Genomic DNA, 23504 nt, shown 5'->3' on the forward strand with positions numbered 1-23504 from the left:
AGCAGTCTGATCTTCTGATCCCAGAGAGACTCTAGTAATAACATTCTAGACCAAACGCAGTTTGCAAATTGTTTTCAAGAGCACAACAGCATCAAACAGTGTAATGCAACCTGGCTGAAGTATGAATGACTGGGGCAATAAAAATGTAGCTGTAATATCAAATCAAGTTAACAAAAAATGCCTCTTACCACTACATCCTATCATTATTTCCACCTGGTTATCTAAAAATACTCAGTCTCAGATTGATTGATTGATTGATTGATTGATTGATTTAAACTATTTATAGGACTGCCCATCTCACAGCAGTAACTCTGGGTGGTGTATAAAGATTTAAAACCATCACAGAAGTAAAAACTCATGATGCCCCAATTAAATAATAACACTCCAAATGAAACCACATCATCAACACCAACAGAACTTGCTTAACTGCTTGGCCCAAAGCCTGGAGGAACAGCCAAGTTTTCTAAGCCTTATGAATGGCTAACAGGGTCAGGGCCATCTGGATCTCTGGATGTTGTTCCACAGGACAAGCGCGGCCACAGAGGAGCATGACTCTGGGGTCCAATAAGATGGCATTGTTTGATGGAGGGGATCTGGAGCATGCCCTCCTTTCTAATTCTAGTGGGGCAGGCAGAAACAATGGGGGACAAATAGAGATTAACCCCAAGCTGTGAATGTATTATTTCAGAGGCAGCTACTTCACACTGCATCTCCCCATTCAGTTTATCAGGATCACTCAATCAGCAGAACATACATCTTATAAATCTGTTTTTGCATCTTCATTCAATCTAAAAATGTTAACACCAGTCTAGAATTTCCATTATCAGATGATGGAAAATAGAGGCAGATGCCATAATCTCTCTGAATGTCATCTGTGAATACTGATCGTTCACATTTTTGGATGACCTTATCCTAAAATGTGACTCTGTGACATCTCAGAGACAACAGTATAACCTCTGGAGACTTTTTCTCTAAGAAAGATCAAAATTACTGTAAATAGTGACTCCAAGTCCCATCCAACTACTCAGTCCAGAAGAACCTATGCTCATTGGTTCAGGAGATTCAGGAATCAACAGGGTTACAGTCCCTGTCCATCTCCAGTTCAAAACTGTGTGACAGGAGAGTTTGGAAAAATTGCATATTTCTGTTTTTGCTTTATGACTAGGCAGTGATGCACCAAGCCATGTTGGCCCCAAATGGTAAATTTAAGACCAGATGGAAATTATTCTAGCAGGTTGTTCTACTGATTCCCCACCCCAAAGAGGATCTTTGCAGCCTCATTATGGGCTGCATCACCGTCTCTTAATGTTTATAAATTTCAAATTCCCATCCCTGTCTCCAAGAATCAGGCCCTATCTTACTTGATTTAATAAGCCAAAATGGGCGAGGATGAAAATGGTGGATCTCTTCCCTCCAAAGATCTTGTCCACATCCTCAAGTTGCATAAATCTGTAAAATTCATAAAAATTGACTAGATAGATCTCAATGCCCAGAACACTAGCTCTGAAATAATGACGGCAATCTAAATAGCTGTTTTGTAAAGCTCTACCAAGTGAGACTGTGGATGGGTGAGATTTGAAGCAGTGGCTTCCCTGCTTCTCTTTTTAGTTATAAAACTACCCTGGCTAAATACAAGCATGCAACTAACAAACATAACACAGAGGAAGGTAATGCACTGGGTAACAAAGCCTAAAAATATAGCTGACCAGAGTGGTCAGACTGATTATTATTTCATTTAGGCAGGCTGATTGCAAGGCATAATGCAAGTTTGGCAGAGAAGAACTATCCAATTCACTTTGGCAGACAAAGCAAAACTGAAAGGGTAAAGAGGGAAAGGCAAACTTTATAACTAGAAAGCAATATTCAACCAAAGCCATAGGGGTCTGCAGTGGGAGGGAAGAGCTGGAACACTGTGACATCATGAAGCAAACTCCATGACTTGCATACCTGTGCCTGATGTCAGGACAGAACTATAAAAAACTGGGTTTGTACTGTGACCTTGCAACATACTTTTCATCCATTTTCATCCTTGTGGTTTCTAGTGGAAGCCTATGACCAAACATCGAATAAATCCAAACCCAATGAGTGAACAGTTACTTCAAAGACAAATTGAGGAGCCATGTAGAGTACAGGTACAGAAAAGCAAAGGAGAACTTCAAGATACCCTCATATAATTTCCCTGAATGTGATTCTCCTGAATTTGGGGAGGTAGTGGAGGGATGGGAAAGAAAACATGATTTGGTTCATACACATGCTGAACTGTAATATGGTTTTTTTTTTGTTTTGGCTTACCAAATATTGCATGAAACCAGCTAATCATGATTCATTCAATAAAGCTGGCTACTCAAATATCTTAGGGTGATGTGTGAACTCAGCCTAAAAATTCACACTGTGACAAAACATTTTGGCCTCATATATGTACTAATGGGTCTGAGGTGACTGTGAACAACTACAAAAGATTTCTGGGAATACAAAGACAGCTCAGTGGAAATGCTGACCCTGTGGATACAGCTGAGCAAAAGTAGGTTCTTTGCTAGGAATCATTAGGCAAGAGAATGAATGTATAATTGCAAATATAGGGTAAAATCCATCCCTATACAGGTAGTTGACACCTACTCACTGCCTCATTCAGTGACCGTTTGAAGTTACAATAGGTAAAGGTAAAGGTTTCCCTTGACGTAAAGTCCAGTCGTGTCCGACTCTAGGGGGCGGTGCTCATCTCCGTTTCAAAGCCTTGGAGCCGGCGTTGTCCATAGGACACTTCCGGGTCATGTGGCCAGCATGACTCACGGAACGCCGTTACCTTCCCGCCGAAGCGGTACCAATTAATCTACTCACATTTGCATGTTTTCGAACTGCTTGGTGTGCAGAAGCTGGGACGAGCAACGGGAGCTCACCCCGCCGCGCGGTTTCGAACCGCCGACCTTCCGATCGACAGCTCAGCGGTTTAACCCGCAGCGCCACCGCGTCCCACCAAGTTACAATGGTGCTGAAAAAATAACTTTACAACCAATGCCCGCCTTTACCACCTTCGCAGCATCCCTCAGTCATGTGATCACCATTAGAGTCAGTAAGCGTTGTTCTGTGCCTGACCTTTTTTTTTCTTCCCCACCTTTGAAGAGCAGAGAGATTGGAGAGGAAGGGATTGCAAGAGATTTAGCAGGCACACAATGGGGAATTCACCAGGCTGTTTATGTAGGGTGCTCGTGGCTGCTGGTGCCAGCACATTGCTTTTGATGTGTATTCCCCACTGTGTGTCTGCTTACTCTTTTGTAATCTCTTCTTCTCAAATGGATGTAAATACAAACATTAATTCCCTTCTCGTTAATTATCCCAGCACTGGGGTGAGCATTCCAAAGGGTGGGGGAGTAGAGAAAAGGAAAGCACAGTTGCGGTCTACTTAGTGACTGCTTCGCTTAGCAATGGAGTTGCCAGTCCTAATTGCAGTCGCTAAACAAGGACTACCTGTACAACTCTAGCACAGCTCTTCCAAAAGAATACTGAAGAGCTGGAAAGGGAGAAGAAAATGGCAATCTTGGGGGACACGAGCAATTTCCTTATATGGAAACATTGCAGTGTTGCAGGATTTTAGATTAGCAAAAATGTGAGGAAGGGCAAATAGAAGTATAATTACGCATAATATGGAGAAAACAGATTTTTTTCCCTCCCCTTATTTTACTGGGATGTAAAGCAGTGTTTTTCAAACTTTCTGCAATCACAGACCACTAAATAAACATTCTGAAAATGCAGGGTCCACCCAGTTCAACAAACACTCCCCTCATGTTTTTGTCTTTAAGAGCATCAAATTTCAATTTTTGGTGAATGAAATAAAAACTGTGGTTGCCTTCCCATACACTCTATTTTTAAAACCATTTAAAACTGAATTTTGTACCAAAAAAAATATCCAAATTATTTATTTACCGCTTGAATTATTTTATGTACCTCATTCCATAATAATAATAAATCTGCTGGTCAAGAATCTTCTTCAACAGAAACCTCTGGCTACTAAAATGCTACAGGAAAATGAAGCTCCAGCCCAATGAAATCCAATTTGTTTCCTATTCACGCTTTTCCTGGGGTTTGCAAGTGCGAGGTTGAGCTCCATTTAGCAAAGCACACGTGGATTCACAATCATTTACTGCACTTGAGACATGTTCAGTATTGTCAGTTTTCTGAATTTTGATACTCACAGTGCTATTGTATCATTACTTATATACTTTAATGGGCTGCTTTTTCAGCCACTGATCCATTCTTGTGAATCAACAGACTGTCAGGGCACAGGGAGAAGCAGGAACTGAGGTGGTATCTCATGGAGTTGGTTACACAGAGATTCAATTAATAGTAATAGTCATGCTGGCTACACTCCCCCTTCATGTCTATGAATACCAGTTCTGCAGAACAACAAACAGCAAAGGCATTGTGTTCAATTTGTGGGTTTTTGATGAGGCATCCTGCTGAGTAGTGTGGGAGACACAGGTGTAGATACTCTTTTCATGTTCTTATATGGGGACTATTCTCATCTCTCAACACAACACTCCCTCCTGAAAAAAAATTCTACACAGTAATAGTACAGAAGAGCTTCCTGTCTTGATTTGTGGAAACAAAACCAACAAAAATGATAAAACATAACTAACTCCTCCCTCCAAATGTCTAGATAACCAGGAAAGTAGTGGGAATGTCAGATAATTCCTTCTTTAATATGGACATTCTGCGGCATTTGAGAAATCTTAAAATGAAAACCTGTGTATATTATATCATCATCATCATCTTGTTCTTTTTCAGTCTTATACCATAGGCCAGATGTAGGATATATTAATTGGTTGCACACTGTGTTATCCTGAAGAAATCTACCCCTCACCACAGCAGCTTAATTTTAAAATATATCCTGATATAATGTAGGAAGTGCTTCCAATCTACACTCCCTCAAGTCAAGGAATCTACCTGAATCATCTCTGCAGCAGAAAAGGACAGAAGCCTAATTTTCCTTCACCCCACGTTCACCATGAAAGAGAATGAGTTGCAGTCCCAAAACATCTGAGGGCACCATGTTGGAATAGGCAGGAGAGAACGGTGGATGAATGGTAGCAGCAGTGATAGGACAACATGCAATGTTGTCTTTCATTTTTGTAGTATCTGTTGGTGTTGCTGAACGTTATTTTAAGGAACACAAGCCATCCAACAATCCCAAATTCTTCCTTATGTCAATGATCCCAAGTAGGTAACTAGATCAGCAGCAAGATTACAAAGCACGTAAAGCCAAAGTCAAGGAGTAGGCAGACTTCAGTCCAGTCAACAGATGAACTTTGTTTTCTAGTTTCCAAAAGCCTTTGAGAGTATTTAAGCAAATAATGAGCCTCAAAAATTATTTTCAGGTTTAGGATAAGGCAGGACAGGGTTGAACTGCACATAGAAATTTACTTCTAATTACCCCACTCTTTCTCAAAATGCAACAAATTTAACAGAAAAAAAGTTATTTTGTGGTTGCTATTGTTAAACAACTTGGAGTGATAAAAACCTATTGATTCACTGTAAATGACCCAAAAGTCTGTCTTCTGCTTTATTAGTTTTTAAAATTATTTTCTAACATGTAATCATCCCCCTTTAAAACTCACCCTTCCAACAGACATTCATTTAAACTCTCCATCCGCACACCCAGATAAAATGAAAGCCAAAACCATGGAATTGCACTAGCCAATATTCATCTCTCAGCACGCCTCCTGTTCCTTCCTTCCCTTCTGTTATTGCTGGAAGTTTCACTCTAAGGTCTTTGGGGCATGAATTGCATGATGCTTCTGATTTATGTTCCACCAGCCTCTCAAGCATCATGCAATTCACGGCTCAGTATAAGGTAAGTATACTTAGACTGAAACCTTGAACGTTCCCACAATTCTAAGGCAAGGTGGCCTTCTCCATTTTGATATTTAAAAAGCCTGAAATCAACTTTCAACAAGATAAAGCTAAGACAAGAGGCAACAGGTGGGTGCAAAGCTGACAGGAAAGGGGAGGAAGGCACTAGAAACAGCTGAGTATTATTTTTACTAGGTTGAGAAATCCATAGTGTCACTCAATTCAGTCCTGGTAAGATTCCATCCTCTGTAGATAATCTCTTCTCCACCAGCTGTACAACCAGAAGAAACGCCTAAAGATTCTGCAACTGGAAGCAAATCCTGAGGAATAAATAACAGGTAGAAAAGCTTTGCTTTCTTTGCAAAAACAGATCTTTGTAGGGAAGAGGAGATGTGGCAGGTTCTAGTAACTATCTGAATGTGGGAGAAAGACACAAATGAATTCAATATGCTTCTGAGATTTAATCTTTGCTGCACTGAAACATGGGAAGTTAATTTATTCTGCTATTTCCCCAAGTACTTTATAGTGTATTACAAATGGCGATAGCTCTTAAGGGCTGCAGGAAGAGAAGCATAGCCTTCCAAATGATCCTTTTTGGCCAAAGGGGGGGCAGCGGTCCCAGGATCACACATGGCCGGAAACACTCTTTCTCCAGATGTTGGAGTCTGCTCTAATCACAACTGCTAAAAACTGGTAACTGTATTCTGCCATGTTTATTTATTTATTAATCAAATTTGTATGGCTGCCCATCTCGGAAAAAGTGACTCTGGGCGGCGTACAACAATCTGATAAAGCAACATATACTGTATATAAAATAATCAGTATAAAAATATATCAACATTAAAAGATAAATATAAAAGCGAAATATACAAACCCTAGACAAAAAGAGAATAAGAATAGCCCCCTCAGCAATGGAGCCACCTAAGCATGTCTCTGGTTCCCTGGGAGCCCCAGGCCTGGTGACATAACCAGGTCTTGAGGGACTTCCAGAGGGACAAAAGGGATGGAGCTAATCGGTTTTCAGGGGGAAGAATGTTCCATAAGGCAGGCACCACGGCAGAGAAGGCCTGTTGCCTGGGACCCACCAAATGTTTGGCCCTAGCTGATAGTGCCCACAGCATGTCTTCTCTGCCAGATCTAATGTTGAGAAGTGCACTAAATCTAGTGGTTAAAGCAATGGGCTAGAAACCAGGAGACTGTGAGTTCTAGTCCCACCTTACGCATGAAAGCCAGCCAGGTGACCTTGGGCTAGTCCTTCTCTCTCAGCCCAACTCACCTCACAGGGTGGTGGTTGTGGGGAAAAGAGGAGGAGGAAGGAGTAATAGGCATGTTCGCTGCCTTGAGTTATTTACAGAAATAATAAAGATGGGATAGAAAATAAATAAATAAATAAATATTCTAAAATAAGATTAACATTTAAAAACAGCAAATACCCCCCAGCTCCACCCCAAACAAAAGAAAATCCAGAAAAAGCTGGCCCTCTGTAGCTATTCTGAGACACTATCTACTCTGTACCGCTCACTGCACTTCTCAGCCCCTTGAAAATTCTTGTGTAACCTACTTACCCCAGCCAACCTTGCCTTAATGAAAGCTGCCAAGGACAAAATGTAGGACTTTCTGCATGAAAAACAAAGACAGCCAAGGCTTCTTCAGAACTGGGAATGCACCTATTGCTTTTTCAGTGGGAACATCTGCCATTTAACCCTTATACGTTTACTATGACCAATACAGTCCTAGGCAGTCATACTTGGCCTGCTTCTTTCCAAACAATCTTTCTAAAAGGACTGTTGAGGAACACCAAATATCATTCCCTGAATCTATCCACATGACCTCCATTAAAAAGGGGTAGAGAAAGGAGCCCTACAATGGACCATCCATTCCTTATAACAATATTCATTCTTGTTTCTCCAGACTCACAAATACAATTTTTTACACTTTAGTGATACTCATTTGATGGCCAGATGATGAACAATCTAGCAGAAAAAGTTGGCAAATTTTAACTAGTCTTATTAACTAGCTTAATAAGATATGTGGACTTCAACTCCCAGAATTCCCGAGCCAGCATGCTGGCTGGGGAATTCTGGGAGTTGAAGTCCACACATCTTAAAATTGCCAAGGTTGAAAAACACTGGTCTAATCTCTGCTTGGATTGCCTGCCACAAACATAGGGGACTGAAAAAGTACTTCCATAGAACCAAGTGTCTGCCAAGCAAGTGACAATGATCAATCAACCGATCATTTCCAAATGACCGTGATCACTCATTTATGCACTAACATCTAGATGTATTCTTAAGGTTCATTCTGTAAATAATGCAACCACTTGTAATCTGACATAGGAAGGAATTGCTGTATCATTCTTTGTAACTCCAAAGTGTGCTCCTGGCTTGTGTAAGAGATGCAGTTCTTCAAGCAGCACTGGTCACACTTATGGATGATCTCTGGCAGGAGTGGGATGGAGGCAGTGCATCCATCCTGGCTCTTCTCAACCTCTCAGCAGCTTTCGATACCATTGACCATGGTATCCTTTTGGGGCGGCTCAGGGAGTTGGGGGTGGGTGGTGTGGTTTTGCCCTGGTTGACCTCCTTCCTCCAGGGATGGTCCCAATCAATGAGAGATCCAACCCTCGACCCCTCACGTGGGGTGCCGCAGGGTTCGGTTCTCTCTCCACTCCTTTTTAATATCTACATGAAACCACTGGGTGAGATCATCCATCACCATGGCATGAGGTATCATCAATATGCTGATACTCAATTGTACATCTCCATCCTGCGTGAGGTAAGTGATGCGGTGACTGCTCATATGAATGTAGTTTGCTTACGAAGTGGTTGTGCACAACTTAATTAACGTATGTGTGAAAACTGCATCTGTGCCCAGTAACTGAAGCAATGCTGTTATTGTCCCCTTGTACAAAGAGAAAAATAGATTGAATTCAAAAAGTATAGGATTGAATTCAAAAAGTATTGTTAAATGTGCCTGGGAGGTATCTGGAAGAATTCTGATCAAAATATACATAAATTTATCATGAGCAATATTAAGAAAGTGTTGTGTGCTTTATGTTGGGAGTAGGTATGAAAGCGAGAAAGTTAATTTATTATAATTGATTGATTTAGAGGAAGTATATGATAAAAGTCTAGGTGTTTTAATTATGGAACATTCTGCAAGTCTATGGAGTTGAAGGTTGGTTGATGAATGCAATAAAAATATATAGTATGATGGGTATAAAGCATGTATGAGAATAAATGGAATACTTAGTGAATGGTTCAATGATGAGCAAGAGGTAAGACACGGTTGTGTGATATCTCCTTGGCTGTTTTATTATTTATGGATAAACACATAAGGAAAGCTTGTGTTGACAATAGATGTGTGATGGTTGTGGATGTGAATACATGTGAACTGTTGTGTGAAAATGATGCTGTGTTAACTGAGAACCCAAATGGTTTCCTGTAAATGTTAAGCTGAATGATGCAGTAGGAGTATGGATCTGAAAATTAATGTATGATCAAGGTAGTTCTGTTTGACATGAAAAATGAAGTAAACAATTGCATAAATGGTAAAAACTAATGCTATTTGGAAATGGAAATATGAAGTTATTTGGAAATGAGGAAAATTATCAGTTATTCATGGTAGGCCAAAAAAGAAATACCACAGAATTCTAGGAATGCTACTTTATTTTTGTAGGGTATAATAACTGAGAGCCTATCTAGGTTTCTCTCTGTCCCATCTTATATTAAACAAAATCAAGGCTTATTTGAGTTATTTTTCTCACACTTCCTTCTATTTGTAAATTGTACAATCCCTTATCCAAGTTCCCCTAACTGCTTGCTCCTTCCTTCTTCCTCTTAATGGCTCTCACATACCTTCCCTCAGATCAGCTCTAAATTACTTTGCAGATGGCCATGTCAGGAGAAAGACAAAACTAAGTTAAATGCAGTGGGAATGGTTTGCTTAAGAAGCATGTATGGTAAAAGAAGAAGAGATAGGGTTAGTGAACGGGTGCCAAATGAATGTGGAATGAATACAAAAATGAATGGCTAGTCTGAAACAAGCATGTTGAGGTGGTTTGGTCATACAGAGAGAATGAAGATCAAATTGCAATACAAGTATATGAAGGAAGAAGAAATGGGATGAGAAGGAGGAAATGAAGGAAGCTGTAGCTGGATGCAGTTGATGAGATCCTCAAAATGAAAAAGGTGAGAAGTTTAACGGGATCATGTATAAAGTGGTATATGGACATGGTGAAATTAAGATGGCGTGCAAAGATAGAAAATGGTATGGGGAGCTAAAGTGAATGATGGTAGAGTAAATCATTTGGGGCCAGGTTACCTGAGGGACCATCTTGTCCTCATCACATCGACCCGTCCCACCCGGTCATGCAGAGAGGGCATGTTACAGACCCATCCATAAAGGAATTCCATTTGACGGGATCCAGGAAGTGGGCCTTCTCTGCAGTAGCTCCCGCCCCCTGGAACATCCTTCCCCCAGAGGTGAGACAAGCCCCCTCACTCCTGGACTTCCGCAAAAAGCTAAAAACCTGGTTTTCCCATCATGCCTGGAGCAGGCTGGGGAACAATCATTCGTGGGGATGGTTAGCGCCCTAAGACAATCTTTCACACTCACAGACTGAAACACAACTTTTAGCCATCTGGATTTTATTATATTTTATTATATATTTTTATTGTCTATTTATTATTGTATTGATATTGATATTGAATTTTAAATTTTGTTTCTGTAAACCGCCTAGAGTCCCTCCTTTTGGGGGGAGGAGATGGGCGGTAATAAAACTCGACAAGTAAACAAATAAATAAATCAGTTTTAGCTATATTTCTCTTTCCTTCCTCTCATCTCGTATCTTTAATCACTCTGACTTACTGTTTCTTATTTATTTTCAGTGCTTTTTATAACACCGCTTGCTCCAAAAGGAAATGGTATGAAGATTACTTACATTTTTATGCATTAATTTTTTTACATTTCAGTCTACTACTCTATGATCCTATGCATGTTGACTTAAAAATCTCTCAAGACTTGTTTTAAATAAGTGGGCATTGGAGCATAGCTCTCCCAACAGGCTACCTTAAAATACATTCATGCTCATGTCATGTTCAACCAATGTTAAGGTGGATGGGAATGTTGTGTCTGAGAAGTGAGCGTGCAATCCCATACGCCAAGTCTCTCCACTGCAGCTAGAGAATGACAAGCTCTAGCTATGAAGCAGCTGAGAGAGAGAGCAGCCCATTCTTCCGCCCTTCGACCCCTGGGCCCCCAGTGCTCTTGCACTGGGTAATTTATTCTTAATCGTGCTTTGCTTTCTTACCTGAATTCATGAGATTAGATCACTTTAAACTCTTTTATGCAGTGTGGTGGCATTCATGAAACACACCACAATACCATTCCTCACACAGACTATATAAGGAAATAGCCTAATTCCCAGCAGGGTTTACCACCACGAGCTCAAACAGAGAAACCTTGCTGCCTTGGAATGGAGCCCTGGAGTGATTTCCTAAAAACAAATTTCAGAGTAGCTTTCTACGCCTTGCAAAATTCAGCAGGAAGCTACCATTCAATGGCCCCAGCAACAGCTGCACCCAAACCCTGTGAGCCTTGTGTTCTCATGTGAACTGGAAGAACGCTCACCATTCTCTTCCACAACGAACACTGGGGGCTCTGTTCAGAATTACACTGAGGCTGGACAAAATGGGGAGGAGGGGGAAACTACACATTTTCAGCACCATCTTCCCCCTCCCTTAACAAGACATGTGCTAGCGGTGGGGTGTAAACATGTCATTCACAGGCAGCAACAAACAGATTTGTTTTCTTTAAAAAATTGGTAATAAATAATAAAGTGGATTTTTATTCTGCAAATGATAATGGAGTCAAATGGTCCGGCTGTGCAATGGATCCAGATTTGAAGGGCAAAATGTGATTTGGAGTGTGCATTCACATACACACAGCCCTGCTGGTGCACACCTTAAACCAATACATCTCTTCTCTGGGTTGTGCATCATCTGCACAGGGCAGCTGCACAAATTGAGGAAAAAAGAAAACCACAGATTTGCTCCAAATCTGGATCTCTGCACACAAAATTCACCAAAGTCTATTAGCAGACTACAGGTCTTCATTCACAAGGAGCAGTTAAGGGAATTACTTTTAGAAAGTTTAAGTGTAAACAAACACATAATGCAGAAACAGAGGTCAACTGATATATTCAAATATTCCAGGAACAGCATTGTATGCCCAATATTTTATAGATGGTAACAGGACATGTACATACATTAGACTAGTTACGTACATATATAGCATTACTTGTGAACAAGGGCAGCAGCAAGAGCTTTTTAAGCCCTTAAGAACAAGTGTAGCCACATAGTCCAGCTTCTTAATCTCTTGACACGCTACCTGATCTAGCTCAAGCCCATGTAGCTCAATAGCAAACCAAACCAAATCCAAGTGCCTTAATGTAGCTTTCCTACAACTCCTATTTACTCAGGCAATGGAAATTTCCTTCCCCTCTCCCCATTCCCAAGCAGATTTGAGGGAAGACAGAATTACCCCCCTCTACTAATGGAAGCCTTCTGTCGGCAGTGGGCTACTTGTTCAATTTCACCCAGAATATTTTGTTTGGCTGGAATTACAGAATTTTGTAAAAAAAAAAAAAAAAAATGAAGCAGAGAATATGTTCAGAATTTTTTACTTTGTGATTTTTGCCCAAGGAAGCTACATTGAATAGAGCTTTTCTTACCCTACTGCAAAAACGTATCTAATTTATAGTACAACTGTTTATATGAGGACTGGAATCTATAGATTCAAAATTACAGTCTATCCCCAACATTTAGAAGGATACAACCTCAGAGCATGTCAATGAACAAAAAGGCCTTTGAGTGTGCATAGATGAACTTTGCCTCAAACAACCAGAAGAAAAACCAGGAAAAGACATATATCAACACTTCCCAGGTTCATCTGTCTCCAACAGAGCATTTTATTGCTCATCTTCACATTTTTTTCAGTTCTGATTGTCAACCTTGGTTCAGTCTTACAAAGGATAAAGAAACTAAATAAAAAACTGAAGTTAATTAAAAACAAGGACTGATGTGAGAATGCATTGAAAAGGCTTGAAATCATGCATTGTTAAAACCTCTACTTGAAATCATCATCATCATCATCATCACCACCACCACCACCACCCTTCTCGCCCATGACTCAGCTGCATTTTGCACACTTGAACTCTTAAGTGCTCATAAGAAGCTACACTGGGCATGCTCAGTTGTTATAGCTGTTTAGAAAAGAATAAAGAAGTGTAACATACTTCTGAAATCAGCAATGCATTTTTTTCCTGACTAACTGTATTAGAGCTTTAATATTAAACAGAGATGGGGAAACTTGGGCCTCTGGCTCCCAACCCAAAATCCACCCCCTCCCTCCTACCTCTTCCTCATCAATTAAAGCAACACTTGCAGTATTCTGGCTGAACACCTGTAAAGCAGTTCTGCTCCAGGTGTCCTACACCTTTCCCCCTGAAAACTCCCTAGGTGCCATTGCTAAGGGTCTTTGGGGAAGGCTGTATTCCTGGCTCTTTGAAGCTGCTCTTCCCTGGGAGCTAGATGACATCCCTAAAGGTGGGAGCCAGAGTCTGAGCCAATTATGTCATTCAATTCATGAGAGGAGCCTGGGGGGAGCCAATGCTTCAGCCGAGTCTGATTCCACTCCCAGGTAATGTACCTGAGTGCCCAAAGCATTTGCACACATGATCCCAATTCATTTCTTTGCTTACAACAATCCAAGAAGGTAAATCACCCTTCTTTATTTCAGAGGAAAGATGTAAGACTAAGCGTGTGGCTTGCCTAATACATCCAAGGTGAACATGAAGTTTGAATGAGAGACTTCTCAATTTGCTACTCACAATGCAATCTTACTCAAAAGTTAGCCCCACTGAGTTTAATGAGGCTTATTTTATTTATATAAGAAAAGTGTGCTACCTCTCAGCATTGTTTCCAACATAGTTTACGCAAAGTATAAAATAAAAACTATCTTAAAACATCACTCTAAAAATTATTGAAAAGTTTTATTTGCTAACAGTAATTCCACACACTGGGCATTATCCCAGAAAAGATCCCTCCCCCTTCTCTGCTTGCTATCTGCCTAACTTCAAACAGATACTTGATCTCAAAAATAAGAGTACAGCAGCCCTTCCAATCTGGCACTCTTTTAGAACAAAGCTTCCTGAATTCCTTAGTTGCAACCCCAAAACATCTGAAAGGTGCCAGACTGGGAAAAGCTGGCGTACAAGACTGCAGACTTTAATACCCTGAATATATTATTATAATACATAGCAATATATAATATAGTAGTATATGGTAAGGACTGTGTGTATATATATGTGTATGTATTCAGCTCAATATAAAGTTTTCATTGGCAACTTTTGCACAGTGATGTTATCATTCTTGAACTGCTTCACTGTTTAGTCCAGTGTTTTTCAACTTTGGCAACTTTAAGATGTGTGGACTTCAATTCCCAGAATTCCCCAGCCAGCATGGTAGCAGTTGAATTCCACACATCTTAAAGTTGCCAAGATTGAAAAATACTGGTTTAGCCTATCATGATGCATATGTAAAAGGAAGTTTAAGTGCATGTGCAGCGAAGCCCCCAGTTCAAACCTTCTCTTGGCCATAAACCCCAAGTTTAAGCAGCTGTGCTTTCCTCGGCTATGGTTTAATGAACGCAGAACTAGTTAGGAATGCACTATAAACCATAATTTTCAAATCACAATAGCTGGATCAGCATAACATATTACACCAGTACCACATGAACTTATAGCTTTGTGTGTATGTGAACCAGCCTATAATTACCAATGTCTCCTAAGCTAGCCCTTCACCTTCAACAATAAGATGATAATATGGAAATACTTAACAGGGTTAATAAAAAAAATATTGGGATAATGTATGTGAAGAAAAATCTGAAATACATTACATAAATGTCACATCTTATTAACTATTTTGTCAGTATCTGCACAAGGATTTTGCAATGGTGGCTCCATAGAAAAAAAAGAACTTTCTATATGAATGCCAAACTTTTTTGCAATGTTGAGAAAAATGAGTCTTTTTCCTTGCTCTTACATAGAAGGCAAACAATTTGTAGTCCTCCAGTGCTGTTGGACTTCCAGCCCTTTTAGACTCAGCCAGTGTGGAAAGTGGTGAGAATGATGGCAGTTTTGGTCCAATAGCTTCTAAAAAGACCAGTTTCCTCTATCTCTGTTCTAGCACATGCACAATGAACACTTAATTCTTTTTTGCCGCATATCATGGGTTGGCTACTCAGCTACTCCAATAATTTAATCCTTACTCACAGGGGAAACAACATAAAAAAAATCTAAAATATCAATTTAAATATGCACATATTTTCTACAGTAAAATAATGAATATTTCAACATATTGGCAAAGCTATGAACAGCCACCAGAAGTTTTTGCTGAAAAACATATCACAACTTCTTATAAAATGGGCTTTCCAGAATTGCTAAAACTGATGTATGTGTGCGACATAAATACATATACATGAGTACACATGCACACACACACACACAGGAGCAAAGGCAAGAATTATTTAACATCCTTCACAAGGTAACATTAGGCTTCTTCTGCATACTGCTGAAAGACAGAGGAAATCCTATGGCCCCAAAAAAGCCTAGGAAATCCAGACTCTACGTGACCTGACTTAGTTATTTGACAGGAGGTTTTATGGGAGGGAGGAAAAAGAAATTTACAATCATTCATGCTACCCGAGTTACAGCAAAGCTTAAGCTGAAAGAGCTTGCAGGGGGAAAAAAAGTATCATCAGGAAGTTGCTTCCAGTTGTTGCGGTTAAGAGTATTGTTTTGGAAGAGTGATTTCTATACAGCATCAGAAAAAAAAAAAAAACCCAGCCACAACCCACCACCTTTCAAATATGACTATGCACCATCCTCATACACATCAGAAAACGATGTGGCATTCAAAATGGATTGGATGCACCAAAAGGGAGGGGAGGAGAGGCGAAAGAGGAGACAAGGCGGGGGAACTCACCAGGGCTGTTGGCTTCATTTTCCAGAACGTGCAGTTCTGTGCAGTCAGCCAGGGAATGCTCAAGGCAGAGCTGAAGGAAACGGGCCTGGCTCCGGCTCACCCGCTTCAATAAGGAAAGCAAAGCAACAGTCTGTTCACACTCATTCCAGCCTTTGAACCAACCTGCCAACACTCCAACCTGGTCTCGAAACATCATGGTTGGTGTCTGTGCAAGTGAACGTCCGCGTGCAATATTGAGAACAGAAAAATCTGTGTGCAGCACTCTCTCTTTCTGATACGTCTTTTGTTTTTTGCAAGGAAAAAAAAGTAGGCAAATCCCCTAGAAGTTCCTTTTTTCTTCCCACTCACACCTTTTTTTTAAAAAAAATCTCTCGTCCACTTTACAACGTTGTCACTGCAGAAATAGGACAGATGTTTGCAGACGGATCCTGAGGTTTGCTTGCTCTTCTTCCTCCTCACACGTCCCTTTTTCAGGCCAAAATGCCAGCGGCTGCTTCTTAATTCTGCCAGAGACGATGACACATGGTGGCAAAGGAAAACAGACACGCTGTGTGGTTTCTGTGTGTGGACTTATATAGCTGTATTTCTCAACAAGGCACAGCAATGTGTGAAGATGTTGTGAGGGGATGTGTGTTATGTAGCTGTTTTCTTCTCTGGGTTTGGCTTCCCCCTCCCTCCTTGCTCTTCCCCGTCTGGCTATTTTAGCCCAGGGCTGGCCTGGCTGCTGGCTCTCCTTCCTCGGGCAGCAGCAGCAGCGTTCTGGACCATCCACAGTCACAGCATTCCTCGCTGGGGGGAAGTGGAGAAAATAGAAGCCTTCACAACTGTTGGAGGGGAGGAAGAGAGAAGAAGAATTTTGCTGTGAGATGAGACACTCTGAAAGGCAACGCTGTGATTCAGCATGACAAACAACGCGGCTCACTTCCTAATAAGACAGAAGGGAAATTTGAGAGCAAGGGGGTGTGTTGCGGGGGGCGGGTGGGGGGAGAGAACAGCCTGGTGCTTGGTGTGTGGGGCAGCAAGGGGTTGTGTCTTTTTTTTTCTTTAAGGCCACCTTCCCAAGAAATAAAACAGGTCTGGAGAAGAAGGAAGAGATGAGCACAGAGATACTGAGACACGAAAAATGCAGCCCACACACAGGCAGCAGAGGGAGTGATGGAGAGGTGCGGGCTTCACATTGGGAGAGGTTTAAAAGGAACCTCCGGGCTACACAGTGGTGGAGAGGGGGACGGAGCTCCCTGTTGCTGATTGTACATTCTAAGCAGTCTTTCACCCCAGGATAGGAACGGACCTGGCTGGGAAGAGACAGGACCGCAACTGATCATTCATGCCCAAGAAGGAAAGGGGGTGGGGGGAGAGAATTTAACACTGCGGCTATAGATAGCTAATGCAAACCAGCCCAGGTTCTGATGCTTTCCCCTCCTCCTCCTCCTCCTCCTCCTCCTGCCTTTCCCCTCCCCAACCAGAAAGTAAGGCGGCTGAGGAGAAGGGCTGCAGCTTCATCTACAGAATTCAAGCATCTCCCAACCAGCCCCTGCTGGATGTAGGCTCCAAGCAAGCCCCAGCAGCAGAAGCAGCAGGCAGGAGACAAAAATAAACTCTCAGGCACCCCCTTCCTTCCCCAAGACCGCATCAGACACAGTTCAGCGGAAGCCGAGGAGGGGGGGGTGAGTCAAGGAACCTCACTATCCATTCCCTTTTCCCTTTTTTCAGGTTGCTTTAAAAAACGGGATGAACACCAGCCCTCCCCCTTGCTCCAATCACCATTCAGGCTGTCACAGACTGTCCTGCGTGCGCTTCACACATCTATATTCACACCTATTTCACAAGGTGGCGTCCATCTCTCGTTTTCGCTGCCAGGTTGAAACCTTTACAAAGGGCAGCTCCTTCCAGGGGTTGCAAATCTACCGAAAAGGCTCCCCCACCCCGGTAGTCCCGCAGATGCCCAGGACTACAACTCCCATCACCCCAGTCAAGATGGCAAGGGCTACGGAGGCAGCGGTTGGAATCCTACACTTCTGGAGAGTTCCGAGGTGAGACGGTCAGCTTTCAAGTACCGTTTTAGAGCCAAAGCCAGGAAGGGCGATGAGGGAGCCGCTATCTCCCAAGCACAGATGGGTGCAGAAAAAGTAACTGTCCGAGGAAAGCATTTTACTTTAATGGTCTTCTTTAGGGTTAAACTAGGTGAGTCCTCAAGAACCGGGTGCCCCCAGAAGGGTTAGCCAACCCCCATCCTCATCTGATCGGACCCTTTCAGGGTACCTATCAGCAGGAGAAGCAACCACCTTTTCTTCGCAGATGCCCCCGCCCCCGGCTTCTGACTACAGGAGGCCAAGCACCGGTCCCAAATAAACTTCGAGCCCGGGACTCCACGACCTCTCCCAGCAAAACGCAGAGAGCAGAGGGGCGCGGGCACCTCAACCGGCACTGCTCGCGCCCTCGGGCGGCCCTTTTCCCCTCGCCTCAGACATCCGCGAAGCTCCCCTCCGCCTCCGCCTCCCTGCCGCGCCCCCTGTCTCTGCGTCCTTTGAGCCCCGCGACAGACTGGCGTCCCCGGCTCCATGCCGGGAGCGCCCGGAGTCCCCGCGCGCCCGGGAGAACGCCGCGAGCGCTCCTGACGGACAAGAAGGACGCCGCAGCGCTCGCCCGCTGTTCCGCACGACCATCCCGCTTCCCCGCCCGCCCAGCGCTATACGGAGCGCCCACCTGGCTGTCGCGTAAGCCGCCCTCTCGCTCGCCTTCCTTCTTTCGCCGGCTTTGGTTGACCCTTTACTGAAGAGGAGAAGGAAGAGGAGACGGTGATGGAGGTGGGGGCGGAGGCGGCGGCAGCGGCGGCGCCTGGCGGTGCCCGGGCAGGGCCATGGCGAGCCCGCGCACCAGCGAAGGCGGCCCCGGCGGCACGGAGCAAGAGCGGCGGGGCGTCCGGGCGCGCCGTCGGAGCCGCGTCTCTCCCCGCCTGCTTCTCAGGCACAAGTGAGCCGCGCGCCCCGCGGAGCCCCCGCTCCTCACATGCTAGTCATTAGCATAGTCCATGACGTCATGGCCTCGGCAGCGGAGGTGCAACGCCCCCTCCCCGAGGAGCAGGGGGGGGCCTCGCATTCCTCCGCCGCTGACTCAGCCCCAGGCGAGGCGAGGCCGCGGTGGCTCTGCGTGGGGCGCGATTGGCTGCAGGGGCGGAGCGCAACTCGATTCCAGCCCAGCCAGGAGAGCGGCAGAGAAGGAGGGGCTCCGGCTGCTCGCTGCTGTCATTCCCGAAGCTGGGAGACTTTGCATTTGCAAAAAGGCAAATCGGCTTGTTGCGCTTCATCTCGCGCGCCCGTACTTCTGCTGGCTTGCAAAGGACACGCCCGTCCGCAAAAGCCCCCTGCTAACCATGTATGTCCTAAGTGGATAGCCGGCAACTTCCTGGCCCAATACCTGCCTACAGGTTGGTTCTCCTGGGATGCACATGGCTCCGAGATGTCCTGCTTCCCACTTCCTATCGCATACCTCCGCCCCCTCTAAACGGTGTTTGCAAATGCAGGCCGCTAAAAAAAAACAAAAAATCCTCCCCCCACCTTACACAAACCTGGTCTTGGAGGAGTGAGCCGTAGCGAGGTACGAGCGAGAGTTTCGTGCGTGCCGTGAAAGGAACCAAATCAAACCTCCCAGCAACATCGGAGTGCCCCCACTAAACGCTGCTGCATTGCAGATTGTGGTTGTCTGGTTTAAGATCAGGAGATATGTGCGGGGGTTGCAAAGAAGTCCACACACGTCCTAACGTTCCCAACGAGCCGCTGGCGCAGCCCTGCAAAATTATCCCAGGTTCTTCACACTGCATTGGATTAGCCTGGCGAAGGGAACACCTGCATCAGGTGTGCGGGCGGCAGACGGGCGCTTGTATGCCTGTGTAGGGAGTGAGGTGAGGGCGTCGTGCCTGCTGTTGGTAGTCACTCTCAACTTCCGTAAAGGGAGTGTTTTGTTAGCAGCTTCCTAACATGATGGGTAAAAGAGGACTGCAGACTTGTACTGCCTTAGTAACATCTGGAGTGGTAATAATTACAGTAGCAAAATCTGTGGGAAGCTATAGACTTTTGTTGCAGAGAGCAAAACCAGGCTGCCACATCAAGGTTCCAAGACAGCCCTGTTAATACCCCAGATGCTTTATCTTCAGCCAGCTCACAGTTCCTTCTTGCCTTACTATCTTTTATCTTCAGAGACGCCGCCAACTTTCTCTGCTTGGACTGTGTCATGTTCCAAAGGCAGGGGAGAAGGATTTCTAGATCTTTCAAGAAAATGTTTCCCCGTCATCAAGATACATTAATGGTCTTGCAAGCTATGCACTGCCTGATTAGACCAGTGCTGCACAACCTTAGTCTCCAAACACCTTGGATGTGGCCCTTGGGGTTCTTTTAACATGTACGGCCAAACTGTTTCTAGTAACAAAGATGGAGGAAGAATTATCATATTAACGGCACATAATTGGTTATATTCTATTTAAATTAAATCAAATGTAGTTTTTGTATCAACTTTCTGGGATGCGGCTGATGTGTCTCTTTGCCCAAAAAGATTGTGCACCATTGATAGCTTTCTTCCTGTTAATTAAAATAGGAATGTGCAGACACAACTAATTCTGGTTTTGTTTGTAGCCTTTTTCCAATTATGCTAAAACACTTGAGTATACAGTACAATTCCTTAAATCACTTAAATCAGTCACTTTGAATTGCAGAATAATCTTTTTGTTCAATAGATAATAGACTCAATCTCAGCATGTTTGATTCTAGGGCTCTGCAACATTTTGAATCTGAAGGCAAAATGGTGCTTCACATCCTTGGTTTAAGGAGTTGAAGACAAGTGCTACGCTGACACCTTTACATGCTTTGAAGCATCATTTCGTTTCAGATGCACAGCTCTGCAACAGCCCTTTTTGATTTCTGATGGGGGAGAGCTGATCTCCCCAAATCTTTTAAGCCATCCATATCTTGAAACAGGACACTATTCCAGGGTGAGAAAAGGCCAGCTTGAGGCCAGAGGTTCCAGGAGCATATGTTCAGTTCACTAATAGGTACATATTCCTTTCCCATCCTACATACCAGCACAGAGAGGAAGCAAGACAGAGAGAGGGATGGATGGATGATGCCTAAAAATCATATTTTGGACAAATGGATGGCTGTGCTCTTTTGATTTACAGTATAAGGCATGAGGATTAATGGCTTCCCCTCCGCTTAGCTTTAATGAGTGGCCCTTATTGACTGCTGTGCTGGCCTAAAACTAGAACAACCTGCAAGAGAAAGGCTTTCCCAGGTCTCTTCCTAGAGAATAGAGATAAGGCCTGGACTGCAGTAAACCTATGGAGGGCAGAAACTGAAAAGATAATGCTTATGTATATTGGTGAAAAAATATTTCCTTGTTTAGTATCTACTCCTGGTGAGATTTTGTCAAGTCTTACAGAAGCAGAGTTATAATATTCTGCAAAGGCAGAAGTCGGTTGCTACTGTTGCTCAGTCTGGCCCCCATTCAGATCAAAGATTATAGGCTAGGAACTGGTTTCTGGACAGAAAATACTGTACATACATTATTATTCTTTTGTTAGGAATGGTCTCAAAGACCTCTTCCTAGGTTCTGATTGGTTTTAATGTGTGCGCTCCAGTTTCTCAAGGTCTACAGACCTCACTTAACAACCACAACTGGGTCCGGAATTTTGGTTACTAGATGAAGTGGTCATTAAGCAAAGCCAATCTGATTTTACAACCTTTTTTGCAGTGGCCATTAAGTGAATCACCGCAGGTGTTAAGCGAACCATGTGGTCCTTAAGCAAATCACATGGTTCCCCATTGATTTTGTTTGCCAGAAGCCAGCTGGGAAGGTCAAAAATGGCAATCACATGACCACAGGATGCTGCAACGGTTGTAAATGTGAGGTCTAATAGTTAAGGTGCTGGGCTGGAAACCAGGAGACTGTGAGTTCTAGTCCTGCCTTAGGTATGAAAGCCAGCCGGGTGACCTTGGGCCAGTCACTTTCTCTCAGCCCAACTCACCTCACAGGGTTGTTGTTGTGGGGAAAAGAGGAGGAGGAAGGAGAATTAGGTATGTTTGCTGCCTTGAGTTATTTATAAAAATAATTATGGTGGGATAAAAAAAAAAAAAGGTTTCTTCAGCACCGTTGTAAGTTCAAACTGTCACTAAACAAATGGTTATTAAGCAAAGACTACCTGATATTAAGCAAGGACTACCTGTATTTGGTCTGAACTGCAAAAAGGGTTTTCCCATTTCTCTTTACTTCCATCTACTGGTTGTCTGCATTTCTGCAGTCCCGATTTGGTACATCTACTTCTTTCTCTCACACACATAGACAATCAAAGTGAAAGTTAATGATTTACAAGGAAATCCTATGCTCTGTATGTTATGTTTTAGAAATTAAAAAGACACAGTTCTTAAAAACAACTATGGTGACCTGAATGGTGTAAGAATAGGACAGGGTAAGTTGTCATTCCACCTCTGTTCTGTTCCCAGTTTCACCCTCCCCATGCTACTTGACTCAGTTGAGTCACCCAGAATTAAGCTGGGGTACTTTGTTAGTTTGGGGATGACCCTGACCCACATTTCTTAATTCACACTGAACTTTTCAAGGACCCACAGGAGCATCCCATGTAAACCCAGGAAACTGGTGATACTAATTCCCCTCTAACAAAATTTACTGAAGGTTTTTGTGAGCTGCAGCTCATTCACCAGATGCATACAGTGAGCTGCAACTCATGGAAGCTTATGCCTTTCAGCCAAATTCATGAGTTGGAAAAGGTGCTACCAGACTCCTCCTCTTTTTTGCCACCATAGACTAACATGGTGTTCCTCCTACAATACTTCCCTTATAGTTAATCTCTCTCATCTGATACTCAAAAGCATATTTGAAAACTGAGACATGACTTCTGATTTCATAACTGCCTAACTTTCCTCCCAGTTTCATCAACTCCTTTTCTAAATACCATATCAGAAGACTGCCAACAATATCTTTAGGACTTTTTGAAAAAGATTTTAAAAAAACGTAGTTTGTGTATAACCAGCCTAAATACTAAAGTTCTCAGTAAAACAGAAAAGAACCACCAGGAGCTGCAAAGGCTATGCATATTTCCCACTGGTCCTGAGATTTCCAGCTGCTATTTTGTTTTATGGATTAGTGCAGATGATAGAAGAAATGGGTGCTAGTTAGCCACCACAACATTCCACTCCAGTGACTTCTGGAGGATTTTTAGGAATGCATTTTGCAAAGGAGTTCTTAGATTGACCCTGGCTTGTTTTATTGAGTCAATCTAGCCTACAAAGAGAATGGAAAACTAAACCACACCCATGCATTCCTAGGAAACAAGAGTTCACTGGTAGAGCGCATGCTTTGCATACAAATGGATTTAATCCCTGGAACCTCTCTTTACAGGATCTTTCTAAGATTCCAGAATATTGTGACCAATCAGAACTGATCATTTTGGTCTTGGCATGAGTTCCATTCCATATGGTGGGGACTGTGGGGAAGCCTTCTTGCTCTGCTCCTAATGAAAATTGTTTTGCAGCTTTGGATAGGAAGTTGCTAGGTAAGTTTCCTTCCCTGAGCTAACTGCAGTAGGAGAAGGAATACGGTTCA

The 23504-nt window shown here is 43.2% G+C and overlaps 1 protein-coding gene across 1 annotated transcript in view; it reads right to left on the reverse strand.

Annotated features, from left to right (window-relative positions):
• SAMD4A (sterile alpha motif domain containing 4A) overlaps positions 1-18989 on the reverse strand; it is a 137825-nt gene extending 118836 nt beyond the window's left edge. Inside the window, exons 1-2 of the mRNA XM_063290516.1 lie at positions 18600-18989; positions 15894-16717 (exon numbers count right to left, since the gene is read on the reverse strand). Of these exons, the coding sequence (XP_063146586.1) occupies positions 15894-16089 (196 nt within the window). The 5' untranslated portion in view covers positions 16090-16717; positions 18600-18989. The remainder of the gene's footprint in view (positions 1-15893; positions 16718-18599) is intronic.
• Positions 18990-23504: the final 4515 nt, after the last annotated feature.

Source organism: Candoia aspera, chromosome 1 (genome assembly GCF_035149785.1).
Source record: "Candoia aspera isolate rCanAsp1 chromosome 1, rCanAsp1.hap2, whole genome shotgun sequence".
Lineage (NCBI taxonomy): Eukaryota > Metazoa > Chordata > Lepidosauria > Squamata > Boidae > Candoia > Candoia aspera.